Raw genomic sequence first — 26,139 nt, forward strand, 5'->3', positions numbered from 1 at the left:
AAATTAAGTAGCCCCTAAAATACGTTTTTCCTATGATGATTTGAAATAATTTTATCACAGTAGATAAGCTGCAAGCCAGTCAACTTTGCATTAGCAAATTATCCTTGCATGAGCCTTGGCTTTCATACATGCTGAAAGAAATCTTTCCCGAAGGAATGAGTATTTAACCATTCCAGCTTCCTTTTGGAACAAAGCCATTATTTGCTTGTTTTGCAGAGGAAGGAGAAGAGGTTAGTAGAAGGGTGCACACATGTAAAGGAGGAACAGTATCTAGGGACTTCCTGGGAGTGCCTATTATTCCTCTAAATTGCTTTTTGGGACCTCACAGAGCAACAGACTTCTGTGTATAAGGTTGTGTGCCATTCAGGTCTCTGAAAGAGCACACTTTATTTTTGACTATTTGCATAAGAAGAGGCTGGGATAACAGTAGGCATTTTCAGAAACAAGACATCTGAAGTGTAGTTTGGGAAATGTTCTGTTAGCTAGCAATGGAAACGGCATTAAATAAATTCTCTCTGTGGAAATGTCAGTTGTCAGGGGGAGATCATGCTGCTTTTTTTCATATACATTCATTTTTTATGCCAACTGTGCAGTCAAGAAACATAAGCAACACTTAACTTGTATTTCTTGATCTCAGTGATTTCTTCTTTTCTTTGTACTGTTCCAATTCCATGTCTCTTCAGGATCATTTAAGTGTCTGGTCCTCCATTAACGAGGTCTCTAAGCAGATTTTTGTCAATGTTTTCTCTGTAGTGTAGGGAACTACACTCATTCAGCACTTTTGGTTTCCTGGATCTTTCTAGAGCTGCTGTATAAAACGGTTTCAGGATTTTTTATTATCAGAGAAAAAATAATTGGCAGTAAATTTTCATCTTTGTTTTCCAGACTCTGGGAAGAAGCCATGGGAAAGGAGCAATTCTGTTGAAAAGCCTGTATCTTCATTACTGTCTAGGTGAGTGGCATAGGTTGTCCCTGCATCTGGCTAGCAGTTGGGATGGTCACGCTGTCCCCGTGGCACTTGTACAACTCATGTCTCGTTTCATTCCATTGCTGTAGAAATCCATCCATGGTGAAGAGCTGTGAAGCTAAGAGCCCCACACAATCCCACGTGTCTTCTAGGTACTGGCTAACAGCCCGCCTTCTTACCTGTCTTGACTTGTCCTTTGGCAAATCCCAGTGCTCAGCACTGATGTTTGTTTTCTGTCTTTACTCATTCTGTTCTATCTGCTCTGTCTGTCCCTGCACAAAGTTGAAATGTGTAATGGTAGCATGTGCTGTGTCAAAGGCTTGTTCCGTGGAAACAGCCCCTCTCAGGTGGGCACAGGAGTTAATCACACTTAAGCAAGTGCTTAAAGTATTTGTGGGCTTGGCAGTGTGCTGTGCCAAGTGGGTGGGAGGTTTTGGAGCACTGCTATACAGCTGGTTCAGGATGTCTCTGCCAGGAGGGGAAGGTTTAATTGTCCAACTTCAGCAGAAATCCAAAATCAAAGACAGAAATGATCTGAAGCGCTGACAACTTGGAAAAGTTATTCCTCTGCAACTGCAGTGGATACATGAGGAAGGAGAGCAAAGCTTGGTGCAATAACTTCATATCATTGGGCCTGGAAAGCCCCAGGCACCAGACAGGGCATTCAGAAATATGTGAAGAAAGCCAAGAAGCCTGAAGCAGGAATCCAGCCACCCCATTAGTGAAAACAGCCACACTGTGCGTGATCACTCAAGTTGTTACCCATCAAGATGGAGATTGAGGTTCAGTATTGGGAAGTGAAAGAGAGAGACTTCTTCCAGCTGGCCCACCTCATGTTCTGTTCCTGCAGTACCGAGCACTGAGATGGCTGGATAAGTGAAAGGAGTTGCATATAGTTACCATTTACTGCAAAGCAATGCCCCTTGTTTTGCACCTACTTGTACTACAGTGATAGAAGAAGAAAGAAAATTGCCAATGGCAACTATCTGTGCTTACCTATTCCTGTGCTACAGATGCCAGAACATGCCCTGTCCAAAAATTGAAGGGTGCTTCAGTGTTCCTAGGGTGAAATGCAGTTGCCTGCTTTCCTAAAATCGATGGGACACTGCTGTGTGTTTCCATTAGATATAGGAAAGACCATTTCTTCTCCTTGCAGAAAGGAACAAAATGTGAGCTATTTAAAGCAGCCATCAAGTTTGTGCCAACTCGTTTCTACAAAGTCATTCCACCTTGGGAGGAGTTGAGTGAGGGAAAATCCATTGCTAGCTTAATGCCTGAGTAATGCTCAGTGTTTGCTGCTTGTCTGACTTCCTCAGGGAGAGAGGGGCACTGTGCAGAAGCTCCCAGCAGTGGCCAGTCTCCTTCTCAATCAGCTTGATGACGTTTGTATCTGTCTTACCTCTCAACTTCATTTTGAGATTGTAGCAAGATGTGAACGTTTTCCCAAGAGAGAGTTGTGAGACGAAACACACTCGCAGAGGCGGTGGGATCTCAGCCAGCCCTCAGTTTGGGCCCTGAAATGATGGCAAAGTTATTTGAAACCTCTTCTATGAATTACTTAACGTGATTCATTTCTGAGATGTTTTAAAATTGTTAAAACGGCAAGTCAGACAGCTTCTGCTTTTTTATGTTATTTCACAGCCATCAGCAGAGTTCAGCCTATGGACTAATACAGTCCAGAAAGGCTGATAACACCCAAATGTATCAGGCCTTAAGGGCAGATTGGGTTTGCTTCTGGGTCATGACAAAGTGCCTGTGCTGTGCAGTGTTATCACAAAGCTCTGCTTGAGTCAGGCCTTCCCAAGGAAAGGATTATTGGGTTATTACTGGGTTAGTCTTATGCTCACCTGTGTTTTACTATTTTAACAGCTTATTAAAGCCTAGATAGCCAAGACAGGGTGGTTGTACAAAAAATGGATTGAGAAAGGTAGAAAACCAGACATCTATCTTGCAAATTGCTAGTGCTGTAATGAAGTGTATTGTTAGGTCACCCCAGTGTTTTGTAATTTAAGTCATGGAGGACCACAACCCCCAAAAAATCCTGAATGAGGTTTCAGCACAATTATTTTACATGTGTTCTCTGCTCCACTGAAGGCTGAGAGCAGCCTCCTTGAGGACGCAGCCCCGTAGCACATGGAGAGTCCCTAGTCCAGCTCTCCCATACGGATGTTGCTGCTCTGGCGCTGGCTGCACCTACATCTCTATGGGGGGGTGGCTCAGCACACACTGCAGACACTGATGGGCCGGCATTTTGTTCTCTTCTTCCCTTTATCAAGGATGAAGCCAGTGAGCAGCAGCAATGATGTGGCTATGGATGCCTTAGATTTTGATCGGATGAAACAGGTGAGTTGAAAGGTCTTTTCGCACCTGAGTTGACGAGCTACCCATTTTCCCCCATGCATGCGCTGTACAAGCAAAACAGCTGTTCAGTCTTCTGGTTTCCTCTATGACTAGGTGCTTAGAGAAAGGATAGCTGGTGAGCAGCAAGAGAGCACAATCTCACTGCTATTTGAGCAAGATGACTGTACGAAACGTGCAAATAAATGCCCCAGCCTCTGCTGCACCCTTGGCCTGGGAGTGCAGCCATAGCTGCAAGCAGAACTAGGCTCTGAGCAGCCGCGGAGGTGGGGGACCCACCACGACCGTGTTAAACTTGCGTTTTCTTCCACCAGTCAGAAGGAAATGCTGAGCAGCTGACTTGTGTTTTGTCTCATCAGGAAATATTGGAGGAAGTTGTAAGAGAGTTACACAAAGTGAAAGAGGAGATAATTGATGGTAAGAAAGAGAAAAATCATTATTTTTCTCACCTTTATGACTAATTTCCTGTAGATAAGATGATAGGCACTGCAGGGAGTTCCTGGTGTTTTCAGACCTGTCTGTGCAGCTCTGATTTATATACACATCTGAAGAAAAACATTCTACCTCAACCAGTCTTTGGTCATAACACTATATTCTCATCCTTTATCTTTATGCTGTTGACACACATTTTCACTCCAACCTGTGAAAAAGTCACTGGCCTGTGCGTCTCACAGGTGGGAGTGGAAGAAAGGACTGGCCCAATGGCACATGTTCACCACATGGCACATCAGTTCACCACAACCAGGGAGTGTGAAATCGCACGCAACTGGTCTGACACAGGAAGGGTCAAGTGTACCAAATTGGTAACCCTTTCTGAGCATCCTCTGGAGGATGCTTGTGCTCAAAAAACTATTTCAGTTAACTCAATCTGAATAGCCGCGTATTTTTCTAACTCGGTGAAATGCAATGTTTCAGCAGTTTTTTTATAAATTGCTTTACATTTTGTGACAAAATACGTTCTTCAAGGCCAACATGAGACAGTGTAATGCTACTATTAATGACACTCACAGCAAATTACCTATTTATTTATAGACACCTGCATTAGGGCGTGCAAAGATCCACATCCACACCCTGCATTTCCCAACTTAGCTTCATACGAAAGGGGAAAAAGAGGAGACTGTCAAACAGCTAAAAGCCATGCCCGCTGCCCTTCCCCCAGCACCGCGTGCTCATAACAGTTGGGCAGTTGGCAGCTGAGGACACCCTTGCCCGTTTGCTATGGTCCCAGCAGCTTGGCCCTCAAAGACTCCCCAGTTCATTCCAGTGCAAAATAAGACATTCACATGAATCACAGGTGCCACTTAAACCACTACTGCAGTTTGCAAGCAAACAGCTGACTGTTCACCCTTACTCATCCTTTTACCTTCCACTCATCCTTTTACTGGCGTGTACTTTCTGCAAGCTCTGTACTTAGCATTTTCCATGTGCCGGGTAGAATGCTCTGCGCTAACTTTTTTGGTTTGGTTTTCTAGCCATACGGCAGGAGTTGAGTAGGATCAGTACAACATGATTGCAAAGCATTTGGACGGTACTAAGAATGCTAGGAAGATTGAATCATTTCTGAGTGTACCAAGGTCACGCAAGATGGTGAGAGAGGACACCGGCACTGTCTTTGTTCTTATACCCTTTTTATTAGCAGACTCAGCACACTTTGAAGCTTGCTGCTGCCTTGGATTTGCTTCATTTTAAAAGTCTTAATCTAAAGAATATTAAATTTTAAATTTCTGGATTTTTTAGATTTCATCTGACACTGCACATTGGATTTGTCAGCCTTTTTTGTATTTTGTATTTGCTTATTTAAATGTATTACCTTTCTTTTTAGTAGTAGATAAGAACACACGTGAACCATTTGCTTTTGATAGATGACTTCAAAGTAATTTTATTAGTAGTCTGCAATGTAAATGAAGATCCTTTGCCAACAGAAATGTATTGTGGCATCACCAGAAGAAAAGAGACATGTTAGTTGTCAGCCAACAAGTTCTTTGTCTCAGAGTTATCACAATATAAAAAAAAAAATGGTACGTCTGCATCACAGTATCTGTGTTCATATTGGTAATAAACTGTTTATTGTCCACATAGCCCTGCCTTTGTTTATATCATTAACCCCTTCAGCTTCTCCACTGTAATGTCAACTGATGTTTCCTCACTGACCTGGGGAGGGTGATGATGAAGACTCACCTGGGGAGTGCTGAAATCAGTGGAGGGTGGCAGTTTATGGCTGCCTCAGACCATCACTAACTGTCCTGCTCTATCTCCTCAGTAAAAACAAGACCCACACATCCCACCACTCGTGCCTGTTTGAGCTTTTGGGAGGAGAGGGGGGTCATTCAGAGCAAGGCTGCTGAAGGCATTAGGGCAGCATGGCCACAGCAAAGCAGAAATCCCACATGCTGTGCTGCTGAACTAGAGGCTTATGGGAGTCACTCATTAATATTTCACATTTCCATCTGTTAACTCTGTGCAGGCTTTGCTGACCTTTATTTTGTGGAAGCTGAGGTCTCAGAAATGAGTATGGGATGCTGCATCAGGATGGCTGAGCACTTCATCACACACTTGCTCTTACCTATCAGGTCACGTGTTTTTTTCTTTGCTACCATTCTTTCCATCAGTGCAATCTTGAGAATTTCTGCTCGACTTGATTTGGTGTGAAATTTACAAGGCAGCAGATATCATACAATCTCCTGGACAGCTTTGTGTAAAAGACACAAAGTGGTGGGAGTTCAGCTGTGGAAATCAGCGTTTCCCGAGCTCCCCCACCTTGCTTTGGGCCTTCCTGATGGCTTCATGTTGTAAACCAGGTCCAGGGGGGCTGTTGCAGAGCCCCAGGGGCCATGGTTGTTCCTCAGCCCTCAGGCAGGGACCAGGAGGCTGCTGTGGGGCCCTGCTGGAGCAGGCTTGGGCCAGGGCTCCCTTCTCACCCAATTCCATGATCCTGTGTGACTGCCTTCAAGCAGCAAGATGCCCAGGAGGGCAGAGGTGGGGCAGGCTCACTGGTTACTTATAAACTTTTATGTGCTTTGGCTTGGAGAGTTGCAGTTGTCCTTCAGCAATCTTCAAAGCCACCCCATCTGTCTTCTAGAAAACATTTTTTTTTTTCCAGTTACATTGTAAACCTAAATGCTAGATAAATGAGGGAAATTTAAGCTTAATTGAAGGGTAATCTGCAGTCCAAGCCTGACATCTGCTAGCTGTTTAGTGCTGGCTTCCCACCTGGCTAGAGAAAGATAGACAGCAGGATAAGATGTTCATGTGGGAACTAAAGCAGAAAGGCATGGATGTGAAACACAACACTACAGCTCCAAGACCAGGAGAAAGAGCCTTTCTGGGAGGAAGAACTCAGCCAAACATCACTAAAGTTTATTATAGTCTGCTGTATAAATATACAATAGCTCATGTGTTTCTTAATTATAAAACCATTTCATGGAATAATTAAAAGACCTCTAAAATCATTTAGTCCAACCATCAACCCACCCAACCATGCCCACCAACAATACATCTCAGTGCCACACCTCCACACTTCTTGTACATCTGCAGGGACAGTGACCCCCCAACCTCCCAGGGCAGCCTGTGCCAATGCAGTACTGCTCTTTGTGAGAAGAAACTTTTCCTAATACTCAACTGGAACATTCCCTGGTGCAATGTAAGGCCTTTACCCCTTGTCCTCTGCTATTTGATGGCATACCTGACAACAGCAAGCGCTTTTCTAAACTTCTGCCTCACAGATAGTCACAGCCATTCTGTGAAAGTCTCTATTAATCTTGACAAAGATTAAAAAATATTAAGCTTGAAAAAGTTGGGCCCCAGCTCAGTTCATGTTTCACCTTGGAGTGTGGCACCTACAGTCAGCGATAACCACACTGTCACCAGGTTGAGTGCAGCCTGGATACAGCGTGGTCCTATGGTGACACCTCCTGTCATTAAGACAATCAACTGAAGTTTGTTCAGGGCCATTTAATGGGAGCAGAGTCCCAAGGTGCACAGGATGGACAGGGGGGCTTAGCTGGTAGAAGCAATAACACCTGGTCCCATCTCCAGGTGCTTTAGGCAGCACTATAAATCCATCCCAGATCACTGAAGTTCTGAGGCTACCTGTTAGGTGTTAAGGGTAGAGAACAGCTGTGATCAACCTCACCAGGAGACCAGTGACCCTCTTAAACTGGTACTTTGCTACTTGAGAGCACAGTAGATATCAGGACTTCCAGCACCTTCAAGTCCCTCTGCAGAATGGGAGGACCGTGACAAAGCAGAGTGGGAACACAGCTGCTGTGCAGGTGAGACACAGTCAACAACTTTTGTTACCTTCAGTTTATAGTGTAGCTTCTGTATCAGGCTTGGCTATTAACATATGGATCAAGTAGGTTAATGATACTGTAGAGCAGCTAAGGGAGCTAGAGAAAAGTCATTCTCTACAGAGGAATAACACAGAATGAGGAACACAATAATCTTTAATATTCTTCTTATGTTTTCTTACTAAATTGGCTGAGAGTTGTGAAACAGCTTGCTAAGGACACTGGAAGTTGAATATCTGATCATGAAGTGCAGCAGGACTGAGACAAACTGCCAAAAAGTCATACCAATACGACTCACTGGATGCAGTGCTGTAGGAGATAAGAACGAAACTGTGTTTATTGAGGGAATCGGGCATGCCAGGTCCAGTAATGGTCTTTAAGAGCTCAACATATAGGGAATTATTATTCCATATTTGTAACATACATGGATTTCTAGAAGAAAACAAAAAGTCAAAACCACTGGAGGGATTAAACTCTCAGTTTTTAAGAGAACCTTTGTAGATCTGTTCTCTTTTGTCCACTTAGTAAGGACAGATATAAGTGGTCAGCTTTCCAGAGTGCAGGGGAGTTGTTAGATGACATATCAGCTCCTAACTCCCAAGAAATTTTTCAGTATTTTCTGCATGGAGAAAGGTATGGTGACTAAGGTTTTTTTTGATGAAATACTGTTATTGAGGGTATCCAGAAGCTGGTGGTTGGAGAAGAGAGGCAGGAAGATGGAATTATTCCAAGGGCTAGAAATGGCAGATCTAGGTCAATGTCAATAGTGCAATATACTGCATGCAGGGATGGTTTTTATAGCTAGAATAACACATGCTTCCTGATTGCTGAGTCAGTTCCCATTGAATCACAGAAAAAGTTAGAACTGTACTGAAAGTGATTAGGAACAAATGTCACCATAAAATCTCCAGTGTCTTCAGTGATAGCGACTCCTATCCACAGAAATGGTACAATACACAGAAGACCATGATAGGTGATCAGGAATAGTAAAAGCCCTTATAAGGAGCAATTTAAACTAGAACCCTTCCACTCCCAGAGGGGCTTCTAGTAGTGAAAGGTATGAGGAAAAATGAAATTCTGAGTACTGTTGAAAGGATGAGTGGAAAAGGATTAGCCATTTCTCACAACACGAGCTGCAGTATGCCACATTGCTGGTCAGTGAGCAGAAGATTAAAGAAAGAAAGGGTTTTTCCACATCTCAATTCAACTCTGTCAATAAGTTACACTGAACATCAAATACTAAGAATAGAGATGGCTCAGAAAAGGTTTAGGAAAAGCCCTGAAATAGAGGTCAAACAGCAGCTAATAAAATATTGATTCAGATATTAAAAAAAAAAAAAAACAAAAAAAAAAACACATGTATTCCATTTCACATACAAAATCACTGCAAGCAGCTATTGTCAGGCACAAGATATTTAGGCAATGCTTTGAGTTGAGGGCACCCTTGTGCTCTCTAGAAAGTATCATTTGCTACTGCATGCCAGTCATCCCTGCTTCCACAGTCTGATGCATGCAAAGCATCTACATCTAGCTTGGCATGAAGAGAAACCAGTCCTAACCTAAACACAAGCACGCCCATTCATGGACCAAATATTCTTCATTGCAGACCAGGCCAAAACTCCAAATTGGACGCACATGTCCCAGGAAGTTAATTCTAAGTCTAGACCAAGATTCATGCGAGTGTAGCTTGCTCTCATCTAGTTTTTTAAGGTTACATAAAATATCCCTTATTAAAAAGTATCAGTATTTTAAATAGTGCAGACACTCATCCTCTTCGTCCCAAGAGCGCGTAGCAATGCTACATCAAGCACATGCAAAGCATCCTTCTTCTGCAGAGCACTCAAACCATTCAAACAAACAAAATGCTACTGCAGCAGCTGGAGCTGCTCTGTTAGCTTTCTTTTGCCAGTTTGCATTTTCTCTTAACCCTTGAGTAAGGACCAATACTGTCATCAAATACAAAGTCCCACAGGACTCTAATCCAGGACTGGTGGTAGGGGAGGTTGTCATAGTATTCTGCAGCAATCTTCTTCACCTGGAAGAACAAAAGAGAGAATGAGCTATTTAGCTGCATGGTGTCAAGTGCACTTTGGTTTTATTTTTTAGATATGATGGCACTGCCATTAACTGAAGTTACTTGTTGCTTGTGAGGTTTCTGAAGCTCAGTCGAACTAGATAGACTTAAGAACATTTAGATACTTAGCAGATTTATTACACAAGTTTTGCCTGACAGTGTTAGGATTTAACGGATGATGGATCTCTGTCTTCAGTGAGAACCAAATCTCTCTCTCTTGGGAGGTGGAGGATTTCCATAACAAGATGACTAATCCACCTCATAAACTGCCAGAACTCCAACACGCTGTATTTAAAGTGATGTTTGCAACTTGTAATACTTGTTTGCAGAGAGTTCCGGGTAGGGGAGAAACAGCAATTGAGAAAATGCTGAAGACACAGCCTGGGCTGTGCTTCCTAGTCTTTCCTCCATTCCACTCCCTTGATACAAATCTGACTTCCTTCTCCAGGCAGAGGAGATCCCGGCGTTGTCTCTCCTCCTCTGTCCATTGCAAGAAATGCCTCAAGGTTCATCAGTAGATTTATCAGTCTGACACAATTTTATTCCTGTTACAAATCTCCAAGTTTTACAACTGCTGCCATCACAGAAGCACTGTGTGCTGTTGGGATGTTTGTAGGATGAGGAGGTTTCATGCCTGACAGTCTCAAAGGGCTGTGAGAATTCCTGAGTTGTCAGTGTTCCAGCCAAATGCTCTGCTTTTTTGAAACACATTTAGGAGAGCAGCTGGTACTGTACATTTCACAAAAAAATAGCTGGGCATTGTTTTATTAAAACTCCACCTCCTAGACAAACAAGGCTCTGTACCAGAGCAGCTGAGCAGCATGATTTGTCCTTTTAAAAACACTGCAGAGTCTAAAAGCCAGTTGTGAGGAAGACAGTGAAGACCTTCAGTGAAACTCTGATGTTGTGCAGAAATTGCCGACTGGGAGGCTACATGAAGGATACAAGAAGGATAATGTCCAGGCACTGGGTAAGATCTCTGGAAAAGCAGATTTAGATCCCTGCTCAGCTCCTGTGACCACAGTCACTAATAATTTAATGTGAGTAAGTGAAACTGATGATGAGGAAGGACTGTTTGGACAGTGTGCTCCCTGGGTGAGTGAATGTCACTGCTGAGGCCAAGTGATGGAGGAGTTGCTTGCTCACTAAGCATGTCGATTTAGCACTTCCCTGCAGGGTCTGGTGGCATCTCATTTTGAATAAAACCTTAGTGTGGAAACCATAGGAGATGGCCAAGGTCTTGCTCTGGAGCAGGTTACCCTGGATCGTCTTGGGGCAGTGGCTTTTTGCTCCTGCTTGCCTTTGTGCTCAACAGCATTTGGTGCAGGACGGCTGGCAGGATGTGCACCTTCTGCAAGTTCTCTGCACTCCAGGCAAGAAAACTGCACAGGTGTATACAGGTTATACAAGTGTATACAAATCAGGGAGAGAAGAGAAACCATTACAAAATGTTTCTGACAAAATAATGGTGTGGTGGGAAAGTTTAGTGAATACAATTAGAGAGGTGACATCTTGAAGGATTTTCTAATGGAAAGGATGTGGAAGTCTGTTTGGTGCCTCTTTCCATTCTGCCATCGCATGGGAGAGAAAAAACAAGTGAACAAATTTATCTTCTCCCATGAATATACACAAAAACAGCCTATTGCTATTTGTCTCAGAATCCCTGTGTGCAAAACAAAATGGCCTCCTCTTTACTGTCCACACAGCTGGTCAGGATTTCTTTTTTTAAATGTGCTGATTCCTTTTTAAGTGTGATGTTACTATACATCCGTTAAGTGTACTTCAGACTGGAAAAGTCATCCTCCACGTTCCATTCTGGTTGCAGAACAAAACCCGCGGATGGCATTTTTTACAGGTAGCAATTTTTGCAAACAGTGTTGCCAACATATCAGAAAGAACTGTATTGTAACGCAGTATTTTTTGATCCTGCCCTTGGCTCCCTCATTCCAAGCTCTCCATATTGCATTGGAAAGGGTCCATTTGCTTCAGTTCCTCCCTCCCTCCTTACAGATCTCAACTTGGAAGCGTTCGATAGTTTTTGAATGGAAATTACGAAAGGATAACCCAAGATTAAATTCTGTAATAAGTTTAACAAGTGCCATGCGTGTAGTATATGGATGCTTTTCTTCAATTAGATCAAGATAGTAGATAATAAATCACATCTTTTGGGTTCAAATTTTGCTTCTTGTCACCCATCTTACTCCACAGTAGCAGCACAGTAGCAGTCTAGTGGCATTACAACACAGGTGCTAGAGACTTTCTCCTGGGGCAAAACAGAAGCTAGAGGCCCCTATGATAAGATGAAAAATGAGGTGTAGAATGCTAGAAAGCAAAGTACAAAAGTTTCTTCTGTACTCTTGACTGTAGGGGAAGGAGGAAGAACTCAAGCTAGCCTTCCTGGCCATCACAGCGTTAAGGAAATCTGCAATTCAAATGAAGTACATCTACCGTGTTTCCCAGTCTTGTCTATCTAATAAAATCTCGTTTCATGCCATGTCTTTCACAAGCTTAATGAATAACTAGTTTGCCTCTGGTAATGTTACAGTTTTTACTGCAGCTTATAGGAAGAGCACCAAGTTCCTCCTTATTCTGTGTTCCCTCTCATCAAAAGTATATTCAATTCTTCAGATAATGAAGAATCAATCTTCTTATTCCTTTGGTAAGTAACACAATATTTTGTTGTTTTAAAGCTTCACTGAAAGGCTAACCTAGTCATAAGTCTATGGCCATAGCTTTTAGAGCAAGTCCTTCATTATAATGTTAAATTATAATGTTACAATTCATTATAATGTTAAAATCTCTCTTGTGTAATCTCTCATTATACCAGTGGGACGAGTTCTTACTGTGCACTCATGTCACTCATTTGCAAACTCTGTAAGCTTATGGCACAGTTTAATTCTTCCTCTTTCAAATGTGCCGCAGTCGTAGGGTAAAGGTCTTTCCAGTGGCAAACATATTACTCAGAAAGCACATACTGGATGAAACACCCGTAATAAAGGACAAAATTCACTCTTCTGATAAGCAAATGGAAGACTCAGTTAGTTTCCAAACTTAAAATATTTTCTGATCTTAATTCTCTTCTCCATTCACTCATGCAAGAACAAAGAAAGGACCTTTTTCCCAACTGAAATTTGCCAATATTTGAAACTAAATACAGTTAAACTATTAAAAGTTTGAGTGCTAAAGAGACAACAGAGTTACTGAGTGAAGAATCTGCTGGGCAGGTAAACAGGAGAAAGAAAGGGAGGTTTCTACCCCTATTTGTCATTAAGTTCAAACATTACAGCTGTCCAGAGAGCCTGTACCCTCCCCTTCCAAAGAACTTTTTGTCTCAATCTGCAGAGAAGAACAGCCAAGTTGTTTCAAGGAAGACACTATTTTCTGCAGTAGCTGTTTTTACAAAGAAATTCCACCTCGTAGTAGATTTTTCACTTGTTCATTTGCCAGTGACTCAATATTTTCCATGTTGTTCTATCACGTAACAGTGAATGACAAACCTGGTACCTCCTCTACCAGCAGGGCAAGTCTCAGGTGCCCTAAAGCTAGAAACAGATGAAGACAAGTTCATAAAATTCAGCTTATAACTCTATCCTCTTTACAGAGGAGTGCAGACACTTCCATCTGCTCACTGCCTTGAGGAGTCAAGCTAAACTATTTGTGATGTGGGTGGGGAAAAGCTTTTCAGGTTTCATTCAGATCTGGAGCAACAATCCAAGCAAGTTCAATTCGTCACTTGCCTCCTTTGTCTGAGATAAGAGAGCTAACCTCCTGCTTTTGTATTTACGTTTCAGTAAGCTAAGTATCTAAGCCTATCTAACAAGTTTGAACATTTCAAGCTAAAGCTAAGCCCACTTTCTAGCTGAGATAGAAGAGGAAGAGGAGTTGGAGAACATCACATGTGAATGCTGAAACCCATCAAGAACAGTCAACTTCTTCAGGAGAGAGCTCCAGCTCCAGCAGTAGGGGGGGGAGAGGGGAAGAACTAAAAATAAAGAAATAAATAAATATCTATATACACACTCATTTGGTATACATGCTTTCTGCACTCTTCTATCTTGTTTCAAATCTCCTCTCAATGTTTTTGTGATTAAGAAAATGGGTTATTGATGAATCAGTGTTTGGACTAGACAGTCTTAGTGGTCTTTTCCAACCCTTATGATTCTATAACTCTAACATCAATTCATAAAATGGGGTTCCCAAATTTAATTTTCCTGGATACACCATCATAGAAGTTGAGTCATGCAGTAGTGTGGAGGTCACAGCACTATAATTTCAGCCCTGCCTCCTCCTCACAAGGAAGTTCCAGCAATAGCTTCCAACAGACAGTGTTTCCTCCCAACCATGCCAGAGGATTTAGGTGTAGGAGTAATGCACTGTAGTCACATCCTTTTGGCACTGTGAGCACAGCTGCTGAGGAAATCTCGTATCAAAATCCAGAAGAGCAACTACACAGCTGGCAGTGGATTCAAAACCATTCCTAGACACCTGGGCTTTGAAAGTTTGATTCCCACAACTGATAAAACGTAAACAAAAAAAGATTTGATTTTAGAAGAGTAAAGCCACATTTTCCCAATGACAGGCCAGGCAGCCTCAGTTTCAGTGGGTGGGGCAGCAGAGCTAAAACAAGTCACGGAGAGCAGGAATTTATTTTCTACTGCTATTTGTAGCAAGTTAGAACATGTTGCAGTACTTATGTCATCTCAAAAAATAGAAAGATTTTTGTTTGATCTTAATTAAGCAATATAATTAATATATAGATTGACCATTAGACAAGTTTCAAGTAGTGGTTTCCTCCTGTCAGTCCTTTACACTTTGACGAGTCAAAAACAGATAGAAGAGGGAAGTAGAGAAATTCAGACTATTGCTAAAGAATCACATAATGTAAAAAAAAAAACAAAACAAAACTACCAGTTCACTTGAGATTATGATGTACTTACCATTGGCAACTTGCTTCCGGGAATACTGGGGAAATCATGGTGCTCCATGTGATAGCCTACATTAAAGGTGAGCCAGTTCAGAGGTCCATAATAAGAGTACGTCTCATATCCTTTTAAGAACATGTAGTGTTCCGCTATGAAGTGCCCAGATATGGGATGTAAGCCCATGCAAAGAATTGAACCTGCTATTAAGTAAATAATAGGTTTGAGTCCCCAAAGGTAGAAAATAATAAAATCCACAGAAAACTGCGCAAGGGCATTAAAAATTTCCATCTGTGTAATTGCTTTGGGGTTCACATACAGCGGTCTCAGACTGTAGAATAGAGGTTGGAGAAAGAGCCAAAGCAGTTTCCGAAGCGGTGTGCAGAAGAACCAGCCTTCAAAATCCGTGGGAATGTCCACATCCAGGCTGTCCCCACCAAGGTACCGATGGTGGTCTATGTGGTATTTCTTGAAGGAAGCAGAGTAAGGGACACCAACCGGCAAGTTGGCAAAGACTGCAAACCATCGGTTCCACTTGGCCTGCTTGTTCCCAAAGGCGACGTTGTGTGAAATATCATGGATGGCTAGGGTCAATGAATGGTTGATGCAACCCCCAAAAGCATAAGCCCAGAAGAAAATCCATTTCCAAGACAAGTCTTTCACCAGATAGCATGCTAGCAACTGCGTGAAAACCATTCCAGATACAATCCATTTCAAATGTGGATCTGGTCCCATCAGAGCCTTGATCCTTGGATATTTTGCTAAAGGGAAAAAATGCAAAGAAAATCTCATTGACTCACAAAAAGGTAAACATGACCACTGCTGGTGCTCTTTATTTTTTAATCATCTTATTTTTGAGGCCCTAGTCTTACGAAATGGAAATTTCAAAGCCACTACCAAAAAGGCTTCACCAACGTATGGGCTTTGTTCCCATTTCTGGCATTGTGTCCAATATACATGTGTGTGCATATGATGACCTCTATGGTCAACATGTGGCCCCATTTATCTTCAAAAGGATGAGTATTAATACACCAGTGACCATCAGATTTAAGACATTTTTTCACTTCCCTTTCTTTTTGCTTAGTCCAGATACTATTTTCAACAGGAAAGAAATACAGATGCCTTCTTTGTAATCCTTTCCATTCTTTGGTTTGAGACATACCAGCAGAGGAAGACCATGCAACAGGCTCGCCTGGTTTTACTGTGTGGTTAAATGACAACTGCAGCACTGAGAAAAAAGCAAGTATTTGAGTGTTTGCCAGTGCTTACAACATGCACATGTCTTTACAAGTACTAACATCACTAGAAAGTAAATAATATTATTGGGAATCTGTAAGATACGTAACTTGTTGTTCCCATTCTGCTGAGAGCCTGTCTTCAAGCCAATGAGCCTGTTCTCAAGTCAAATCCCAGAAGTAGGCAGGAAACTCACATAGGCAATCCCACAACAGCTTTTCACAGTATAGATTCACAGAATCACAAAATCACAGAACGGTCAGGGTTGGAAGGGACCTCAAAGATCATGAATTTCCAACCCTCTTGGCACATGCAGGGCCACCAACCTCCCCATTTAATACTAGACCAGGCTGCCCAGGGCCCCATCCAATCTGGCCTTGAACACCTCCAGGGACAGGGCATCCACAACCTCTCTGGGCAACTGTTCCAGCACCTCACCACTCACTCTGTAAAGAATTTCCCCCTGACATCCAACCTAAATCTTCCCTCCTTCAACTTAAAACCCATTCCCCTCATCCTGCAGTTATCAACCCTTTCAAAGAGTTGATTCCCCTCCCCTCTGTAGGCTCCCTTTAGGTATTGAAATGAGGTCGCCCCGCAGCCCTCTTTTCTCCAGGTAGAACAAGCCCAGCTCCCTCAGCCTGTCTTCATAGGGGAGGTGCTCCAGTCCCCTGATCATCTTTGTGGCTCTCCTCTGGACCCTCTCCAACAGCTCCCTGTCTTTTTTGTACTGGGGGCCCCACACTTGGATGCAGTACTCCATACGGGGCCTCACAAGAGCAGAGTAGAGACAATCACCTCCCTGTCCCTGCTGGCCACCCCTCTTCTGGTGGAGCCCAGGATTCCATTTGCCTTCCGAGATGCAAGGGCACACTGCTGGCTCGTGTTTTTTTCATCTATCAGGACCCCCAAGTCCTTCTCCACAGGGCTGCTTTCAAGGACTGCTCCTTCCAATCTCCATGGATGCCTGAGATTCCTCCAGTCCAAGTGCAAAACTCTGCACTTTGCCATGTTGAACCTCATCAGATTCACCCAGGCCCACCTTTTTAGCCTCTCAACGTCCCTCTGAATGGCATCCTTTCCTTCAACTGTGTCAACTGCACCACTCAGCTTGGTGTCATCAGCAAACTTGCTGAGGGTGCACTTGATTCCATCATTGATAAAGATGTTAAAGAGCACCGCTCCCAAGACAGACCCCTGCTTATCTTCTAGGAACTGTTCATTACTTCAGGTCTCTTCATAAATATCCCACCTCTAACTTTCAGTATTAACTCTCACGTTTGTTTTTCCAGTTTTATCCACCCACGGACCTCTCTTCTTTTATTCATATTCTGCAATTCTCAGTAATTAACAGCTTTCATAAATAAGACTGTAGGACAAGTCACTCATTATGAGTTTGAAGTTATACAGTGTGTCTCTACAAGTTTTACAGGTATAGTTTGTGAAAAGAAAACTAATTTTCATCTGACTATTGCACCAATACCAATGCCATTGTTATACCATTTAAGGCTATGACAACTTGCATCTGCGCAGCTGTATATACTACAAACAAGCACTGGAGATGATACGCTTCATGTGACCTTGCAAAGTAGTGCCAGGCACCGAGTGGAGGATTTTTATAGGAATGAACCTTGAGAAACCTGCAGTAGTTCAGAGAGATACAGCACTACTTAAGGAAGCAGGTTGATGTGGTCATGCTCTGCAAATAAATATTCCAGCAATTTTCAGCCTGTTGATCACCTGTAGCTTAGCTTGACAGAGGCCAGAGACGATGAAGATTAAGTACTGTGGATGATGATGAGAAAAGGGATATTCTCGATTCTTCCCCTTGTTCAGACAACGGGGCAAAATCTTCATTAGGACTACTCAGTGGGAAAGAACTAATATGAGTTCACATTGTTCTGAAGTCAGCCTAAGTTTTTAATAAAAACCTCTAAGTAGTCCAAGTTTTTGTAACTTTAGAAATTATACTTTTTCACACTAGAAATGCTAATATGCTGCAACTCATTCCCTGATACCTAGATAGGTACCAAATTTTAACACAGAGTGCCAGGATATCCACTTAGCTATGCTGTACGTTTTAGTTAGAGAGCACTGAAAGTTTTGTGCCAATTTTCTATTGCTGCAGTTAAGGAGGATTGTAGTTTATAATCTCTTATGAGAGATTCAAAGCAGCAACTTCTAACCACCAGTAGCACGGTCTGCAAGCAGCACTGCACGTGGGTTGCATTTATCACAGATAATAACTATGAAGTAGTGCTAGGGTTCAATATTGAATTCAACACATGATTAACTTCTATCCAACAGTACATTTGTGTAATAGTTAAGCCAAAACACTGTCTGTTTATCATTAATGCTGATAACCACTTCCTCGTTCTGTAAAGGTGAAGCCCTGGGGAGGCTGACAGGTGGAACTGAAAGTATTGCAGGCTGAAGCCCCACTACTGGGGTAGTCTGCAGAGAAGCTTTCACATCAGGAGTATTGTAAATGCAAAATGTTACTTGCTGACCCTCCAAAACTTGAAGCAATGCTCTCTTCAGTGAGATATGTCTAAGCTTGGATGAAGTGATCCTGATGACGGCAGTAATAAATAGTGATTATGTGTGCAGATGTGGCAACCTAAGTATTATTATTTCTCATTTTTCACTCATCTTCATGCCTTGAATTTAGATGAAGGAGTTGAAGGAAGTCAAGATATAGCATTTACAATTGAATAATGGGGACAGCCTTCTGTGACAAGTGTCTGCAGATGACCAGCTGGTCTGTGCAAGACAGGCATTAGCTGTCAGCAATCTGCACATGCCAAAAGCAACAGAATCAGATATTGGGCCTTTGTGCAGAGCTGCCCCACAAGCCTTCAAGGAATTCAAAATCTGTACAGCTACACTGTAAAGATCGCTTTCATTTCCTCTGCATAGTACTTTTGGAAGTAAAAAGACACTTCTTCTCCCTCTTGAGCCTGCTAGATTTTCACACTAAGATGCATCTGAGCAGAGATTTGTATCATGCTTCTCTTTTCCAAATCACTTGTTTTCCCCTTCCTGAACACTTGTCCATTACTAATATGGCTGGCTTCCATAAGGTCAGAGTCCATCCCTTTCCCAACAAGCACCGAGTCAGTGCTAATACATGACCATAAAATGTAACTTATAGTGAGCTGTTAATTATCTGTGATCACAGCATAGAGGGAGAACAGTAATATGAGAAAAGCAAACAAGTATTCAGCCATTCTAGATAAAAGAAAAAAGAACAAAGCACACAAATTTATGTGATCACACGGGACATGGATTCACCCTTTAGAGTACAATGGGACAAAGATGGTCCCAGCTACTCTCATGTCTCTCCAGCATAGGATCCAGCTCCAGCTTGCTGGGAAGGTCTGTTAGCTCATTCAGCAGACAGGTTATTTGCATTGTTGTAGCTTAACCAGGCAGGTGGCTGAGGACCACATAGTCATTCTCACAAAGTAGAACTCATGGGTTGAGATAAAGCTATTTACTAAGATAGAGAAAAGGAAAAGGATAATAATTATGACATATGCATACAAATATATATAACAAGTGATGCACAAGCAATTGCTCACCACCACTCAACTAATGCCCAGCTGCCCCTGAGTAACAAAAGAGAGAGAGATGAATTCCCATCCCCTTCAAAACTCATTCTGCTTGATGTTATATAACATGGAATATCCCTTTGACAGTTTAAGTCAGCTGTTCTAATTCTGTTCCCTCCCAGCTCCTTGAGCTCTTTGCCATGAATGGCCTTGACTGTACAATACTGCTTCGCAGCAACTACAAACATCGGTCTGTTATCAACATTGTTTTTCTCTTAGAACCAAGACATAGCAGACACTCTGAAGAAAACAATTCAGTCCCAGCTGAAACAAAAGCACGCATGTATTACTTCCAGTTGTCCAGGAGGAGCCAACAGATTGCCACAAAGAGGGCAGGGGTACTGGTGCAGATGTACAGCAGTGCACAAACATGACTTCCCTCTCCGAAGTCAGCACGTGGTGAAAAAGAAGTGCCAGTACTTTGGTACAGCATTTAGCTGTAGATAATAATACTGCCCAGTCCAACCAGCTCCACTATCTGCATGCCATAATCTCAGAGTAACAGAAATCTCCAGGAGGGAGTTGAAAAAAAACAGCACTTCCACTTGTGCAGCAGTATGGATGGAAGAACAGTGGCTGAGACACAGATAGACTTCAGCAAGGGCAACAGAATATCTCACTGATTCTTTAGCACAGTTTGGTAGACACCAGACCTAGACATGGGCAGGAGATGGAGCTGTTCAGAAACATAGAGGAGCAGCAGTGCCCATATCCATGAGAAGCTAGTAGTAGCAAGAGAAAGAAATTATTTTCATCTTTTATTTCAACACAGCAGGAATAGCCAAAGTTAGCACGCAACTCAGCATAACATTTTTAGAAGGTCTGTTAAAAAGAGGGTGTATGGAAAATGTTAAGTCACAGCCTGAGCTGATGATTGAGCACCTGATGAAGAGGGTAGCTGGCCCAGGAAGCACAGGTGCAAGAGATTCACCTGTGCTTTCCACATGACTGGAAGGAGGGGACCCAGGGTCTCCCTCAGCTCATTTAAGGGCGAGCCTCTGAAAAAAGAATGTCTTGTGGATGAAGGCTGCTTCCTGAGATAGAGTGCTCTGTAGCTAGTGACCCTATCTCCAGTCAGGTGAGTCAACATTTTCCTCTATATGTGATTACTGATATTCTTAATTACGCTTTTTTCTAGTATCACAAAGAACTTATCAGAAGTAATTTCACTGCTTCCAAGGACCAATTAAAGGGGGGAGGGGGAAAAACAACAAATCAGCAGTTATGATGCTTCTGTCCTAGACTATGCTCTATTTCCATGAGCCTGTGGCAGATCAAATAAGATGTTGGCTTGGGATGTTGGCTCTGCCTTACACTGAGGCTGATATTTGTACCAGAAATAAGCAAGTCAGTTTGCTGATGTCACAGTATTTTGCTTTTCAGTAGCTTAGCTTGTGAACATACTTGCAAAGGGCACTGCACATCTGATGTGGTTCTGCATTCAAACCATACATGTACCAGGGCACTGGTAGGACACATGCAGAGGATGGCATAAAAAAAAAAAATCTGCTTTCTCTGTCCCCTTCAGTATGCAAACTGATAATAAATCTTTATGACCCAGTTCATTACAAAGAGGTTTTACATTTCCATTATGCAATAGAGCCTTAACCTTCTATCACCTATGAGTTCCTAGGTGGCTTTGTGCTGCGAGGTTCAAGGTTGCTGGGTCACCCAGTGTTGTTCACCATATGCAAAGCGCTGCATGGTGGTCATAACTGAAACAGTATCAGCATCATTACTACAGCAGCTATGATCTGTTTGTGCTTGTTTAGTAGTTAGTTAGAAGTTAAAGGATATACGACAGCTAAAAGAGTGCTTCCAACTTTCTCTTACAAACTCATGCAACATAGAGGAACACTAGGAACATAGAGTATGCTGAAATCTTCAGTTGCACTTAATACATTGTCAGCAGAAGATCAGGAGAACCTACAACACTGACTTTCTACTCATGTGATTTATATTACATACGATCCCCAAAGGGAATTGGCGTGAGCACTGAGACAGCAGCTGCTCTGAATGCACTGTTTGGGGAACTTGCACATCAGTGGCAGTGCTGTGCCCACATACTGCAAAATAAAGGGGAAACAGGCTCCTTGTTTCGTTGCCAGAAGCATAAGCAATTCAGAGCTTTGATATATTGAGATATGTATCTTTCATGTTCTAGTAGGTACAGTTCATCAGACTTTTCCTAAGTATGCAGTTTAAATAGGCAATATAAGAGTCAACTGTAAGAAATACTAATCTCTAAATAAATGAGTAACTTTCCTCTTGGCTGAAAACGATGATATTTCCAAATTGCCTAAATGCAAAAATAAAATGGATTCAGGCATTTTCATTTTGAGTTTCCTCACTCTACTGCTGATAAATTAACATCTCGGTCTTCCTACAGTATTAAGTACATATGAAACACCTGCGCCATCTCCCTACCAAATAACTTGCTGAATAGCCAAATATGTAGCTGTGCTTAGACATCAGATCTTAATTGGTTGCTCCTATCCTACCATGAGGAACAATGATTCAGCCCTCATCCTTGGAAGAAAACAAATGCTTCTCAAAGGATCCTGAGACAAGACATTTTTCTGACCAACCTGAAGCAATTTTATGAAGTTTGTGCTGTGGGTTGGATCAAATAAGACCTCATTCTTTTCATTCCACAATATATTACTCATTGCTTGCATTTAGAAGACTGTTTGCAGATGAAGTGACTGCTCACTGTATGCTTATGGTGTTGCTCAGATGTTGGTAATAATTCTGATTTATTTTTTTTTTTGAGGAAAAACCCACAAAACTCAATCTTCAACAGTACTGTGATCTTACATAAGCACTACATGTGCTTCAATCTAGCAGGTCCTTACCTACAATGAAGTAGACTTCTTAATTCTACTAAAAGTCCATATTCTTTTTACTTTCTACCCGGTCACTCCCTCTAATAGCACTTGCATAACTATATAGCTAGGCGAGGCAGATATGAGGCTTTCTTCCATCAGGTTAGTTTTAGCTAGTTATTTTCCAGATACAGTTCACCACAGCAGTACACCCCAATCTCAGTTCTGGTACATGACAGAAACAGGCTTTTCACAAACAGGAGGGTGAGAAGGAAGCAATGAAATGATTTGGTTTAATTAACTTTGTCTGCATTTTTCAGTTTTATGTGAGCTTAAGATGAAGGTTGAAGTATCAGCTTGGAAAAGAGAGTTCCTTAGTATCTTAAGAAGCAGCTGGTAGCTATGCAGTACAAGCTGGAGTCTTAGAGGTAGATACTACAAAGAGAAAAAGTACTACCTCTCCTTTGTGCAACATGTCAGTCTATTTGCTAGCATAATTGTAACAGTTAGGAACTGCAACCCTTGTAGACTCATCTGTTGCAATTGTCCTGCTGTAAGCTAGCTTCTAGCCAGTCCAGTTGCAGTACACAGCTGATCTGCTCGATGGATAACCATCTACCTCAGAGACAAAACCCTGGGTTATATCTGCTGGGGCTGCTGTCTAGGAATCAGTGTAACTGCTGCAACCAGAAATCTTGAAAGACTGGAACTCGAAACTCATCTTCGAATGATAAAAAATATCTCTATCATTACCAACAAAGTCATAGACGCACTGGGGCTGCTAACAGTTGAACCAGGACATGAAACTCAGCTTCTCTATAGAAACATGCTGGAAGACCAGGGTAAGAAAATACCACTTCTGTAAAGGGAAATTGCCTGATGAGTTTGTCAGTCTGCCTATACATTTTTTCTAATTAGATCATTTTTAATTTGCGTTTAAATCAAGTAGCCATACCTGAGGGAATTAACATTTCCAAAACTTACAACCTCAACAGAAAATAATCAAGCTTTGGTGCTTAACTACTAAATCATTAACCTACAGGGAGGAAAGTACTTCCTTTATCAGCAAAGAATGCTTCTGACCCTAAAGCAATGCTATATACAAAAATGTAAATCACATGGGTATTTCTAGGTACACATTCATATGCATGTGAGATTTAAGAGAAGAGCTCCACCCAACAGACACCAGACCTTTGGTAAGGACACTAGGTACTGGGAGCTATTGACCTTCATGCTTTGAGCAACACGGTTGCAGTGATTTATACCAATAGCATGTGGGATAGCAAGGTAATTTCAACAGCAACTTCTGGCAACATTTCAGAACTCATGACCCTTCTGCCCTGTCAGATGCAGACTGTTCTGTCCAGCTTCTCTGGGTCTCCATTTCCCAGTGCCACAGCAGCACTAGGAGAGTGGAAGGTCAGCAAAGGGAGAGACCTACAGCACATGCTTCCTGCTCAAAGCTCACCCAGAGTTCTCATAACTATAAGAATTAGCAGCGCAACAGCCAGAGGCTTTATTTTATATAATGACATCATTTGCCTCTCTATCATTACTACAGAGAAAAACAATTATTATTTTCCCAGATATAACTTAATATGGAGCAGGATATTCTGCCATCATAACTATGCCGGAAATGTTTTTGTAATTCAGAGTAATCCTACATTAAACTGTGGGAGCATGGAGGAGTGGAGGAGCTGCACCTGATTACCACAGCCCCAGCTTCTTCCTTCATAAAAAGGAAACTTAAAAACTTCATCCTACTGATTAGGTAGAAGGAAAAACCAGGCAAAATCTCCTTTATTGATTAAGTGTTGGAGCATATTTTAAGAAATATGCAACTATATTCTGTAACAGTTCTGAATTATTGCTCGTTCAGAAAATCCTAAACTTCCCAACTCCCCAAAAGTGAAAGCTTCCCCAACCCCATGTGTTTGTATGCAATTAAATGCTACATGTACACAGTAAAAATACAGGCAGTACAGCTGTGCTAGCAGCAGCGCTTCTTGCTGTTCTCCAGCAAACACCCACCACTCCCCCCATTTATTTTACAGTTCTGCTGAGGGAGGGGGGAAAAATTGCATGTAGTAGAAGCCCCTCTGTTGAACTCGAGTAAATTGAAGTAATGCACCAAACTGAGCTGGAAAGTGGAAATTGTGAAAGCAGCTTAAAAGAAACTTATGAGGCTCATATAGATCACAAGCCATTGTGTAGGAGAGGTTCGTACATCATCATACAGGAGAAGAGATAAATAGCTACAGAAAAAAACGGATTCCAATATGCCTTCTAACACGTACGCGGGCTGTCCATGCAGAAGTAGCTGCGAACCGAAGGAAGCACAGCCACAGGTGCAATACGCGCCTCGCCCAGCCCAGCCCGCAGCACTGTGAGCTGTGCGGAGCAGCTCCCCGACGTACCCAGGATCTCCTTCCTGCGCTGCGTGTGGGGCTGCTCAGTATAGACCCACTCGAAGTCCCCGCGGGTGACACGATTCCCCATGGCTCCAGCACTGTACCCCTCTCCGAGCCGCCCTCACTTATAGCCCCGCGCCTGCGGGGGGGGCGGTGCCGGGTGCTCGGAGGCGGCCCGAGAGGTGCGCGGGGAGGGAGGGTGGCTGCAGGGCTCGGGGGTGCAGCGGTACCGCCGCTGCCATCGCCTTCCGAGGTGCCCTCGGGGGCAGCAGTCCGTAAGTGAGCGCTTTGAAGCAAGGCGTTAGGTAAGAGGGAGTCCAGATCCTGTAAAGTTGATGCCTCAGCCTGAAGTGGGATGCGATTTAGGGCATGCGAGCTCCTCCCAGCTTGGAGAGCGTGCAATGACATAAAGGTGACCAACGCCTGGCGCACGTCTCCTTGGTGCTCGGCGAATCTGGTGTGAGCCGCCCCAGCAGCATCCAGCCCTCGGCTGGGTCATGCTCCTGGGAGCCGTGTATAGGGAATCGCGCTGTGCTCTTGGCAATGAAGTCAGGCAAAGGACTTGCTAAGCTCAGATTCCTCTCCAGCCTCTGATTCACAGGGAGAGGTCACCTGTGTTACAGAGCAATGTTTCTCCACGCACAGCTCCAAATTAAAGCGCTGCTTTTGTTCCCACCGCACTCTTGCACAAGTCTGTACCTGAGCCCTGTCTGCCCTCCATGCTCACTGTTCCTTGAAGTGCACTTTCCACTGACCACATCCTGTTGGGAGTAGCTCCACAACCGGGAGACAATCTTATGCCCTTATGTTCCTAATCCAAAAGGATCTCTCTAACTCCCTCCTTATTCTTATCCTTAGAAATGCCTATAACTGTTAGAAGTAGGAAAAAACAAACAAACAAACAAAAAAACAAAACAAAACAAAAAAACAGCCCTGAAACCATGTAACAAGTATTTTTCAGCAAAATTTTTGCCTGATCACGTTGGCAATACTATCACTTCTCCCTTTATTCATTGAACTGAGATTGCTTGGTAGCATAGTTGTGTGAAAACATATAGGCTAAAAAATACCTGCAACACAAAACGGACAAAACAAAAAACCCATCATGTCTGCTATACAACTTTAGGGCTTAATTTTTTCAGCACTTTATATAAATGTTTTCCCCTTGAGTGCTCTGAATTCAAACCCTTGAACAATGCAGGTTGAGTGGAAGGAGTGCCATGTAAAGGTAAGTAGCTTTGCCCAGAGCAGAGGCAGGAGAGTGAGGAATTTGCTTTTGCAGGTCAGCTCTCTGTGAACACAATGCTCCGTTCTCCACCACTGCTCTAACGTGAGGCTGGTGTTCACCCACAGAGCTGCAGTTAATGGACTGTTAATCCAAGTGAGGTGGTTACAAGTTTGTATAAGTAACGACTGAACTGTTCAAAGAGCAGATGCATCAGTATC

The 26,139-nt window shown here is 42.7% G+C and overlaps 2 protein-coding genes across 4 annotated transcripts in view; one reads left to right on the forward strand and one right to left on the reverse strand.

The window, feature by feature from the left end:
• EVL (Enah/Vasp-like) overlaps positions 1-5,403 on the forward strand; it is a 129,610-nt gene extending 124,207 nt beyond the window's left edge. For 2 of the 3 annotated variants that reach the window (XM_042813295.1, XM_042813294.1), the window contains exons 10-14: positions 886-952; positions 1,057-1,119; positions 3,244-3,310; positions 3,685-3,742; positions 4,798-5,403. In XM_042813295.1, the coding sequence (XP_042669229.1) occupies positions 886-952; positions 1,057-1,119; positions 3,244-3,310; positions 3,685-3,742; positions 4,798-4,835 (293 nt within the window). In that variant the 3' untranslated portion in view covers positions 4,836-5,403. The remainder of the gene's footprint in view (positions 1-885; positions 953-1,056; positions 1,120-3,243; positions 3,311-3,684; positions 3,743-4,797) is intronic. The other variant, XM_042813296.1, reaches the window with a different exon arrangement.
• On the reverse strand, positions 5,174-24,807 carry DEGS2 (delta 4-desaturase, sphingolipid 2). The gene is made up of 3 exons (XM_042813297.1): positions 24,700-24,807; positions 14,626-15,368; positions 5,174-9,649 (listed from the first exon to the last, which is right to left on the reverse strand). Exons 1-3 carry the CDS (start codon positions 24,779-24,781, stop codon positions 9,506-9,508), a joined length of 969 nt encoding a protein of 322 aa, XP_042669231.1. The 5' UTR covers positions 24,782-24,807; the 3' UTR covers positions 5,174-9,505.
• Between the last annotated feature and the right edge of the window lie 1,332 nt (positions 24,808-26,139).

The sequence above is a fragment of the Centrocercus urophasianus genome, unplaced genomic scaffold (genome assembly GCF_019232065.1).
Source record: "Centrocercus urophasianus isolate 14NV4802_14NV808 unplaced genomic scaffold, USGS_Curo_1.0 seq_14, whole genome shotgun sequence".
Classification (NCBI taxonomy): Eukaryota; Metazoa; Chordata; class Aves; order Galliformes; family Phasianidae; genus Centrocercus; species Centrocercus urophasianus.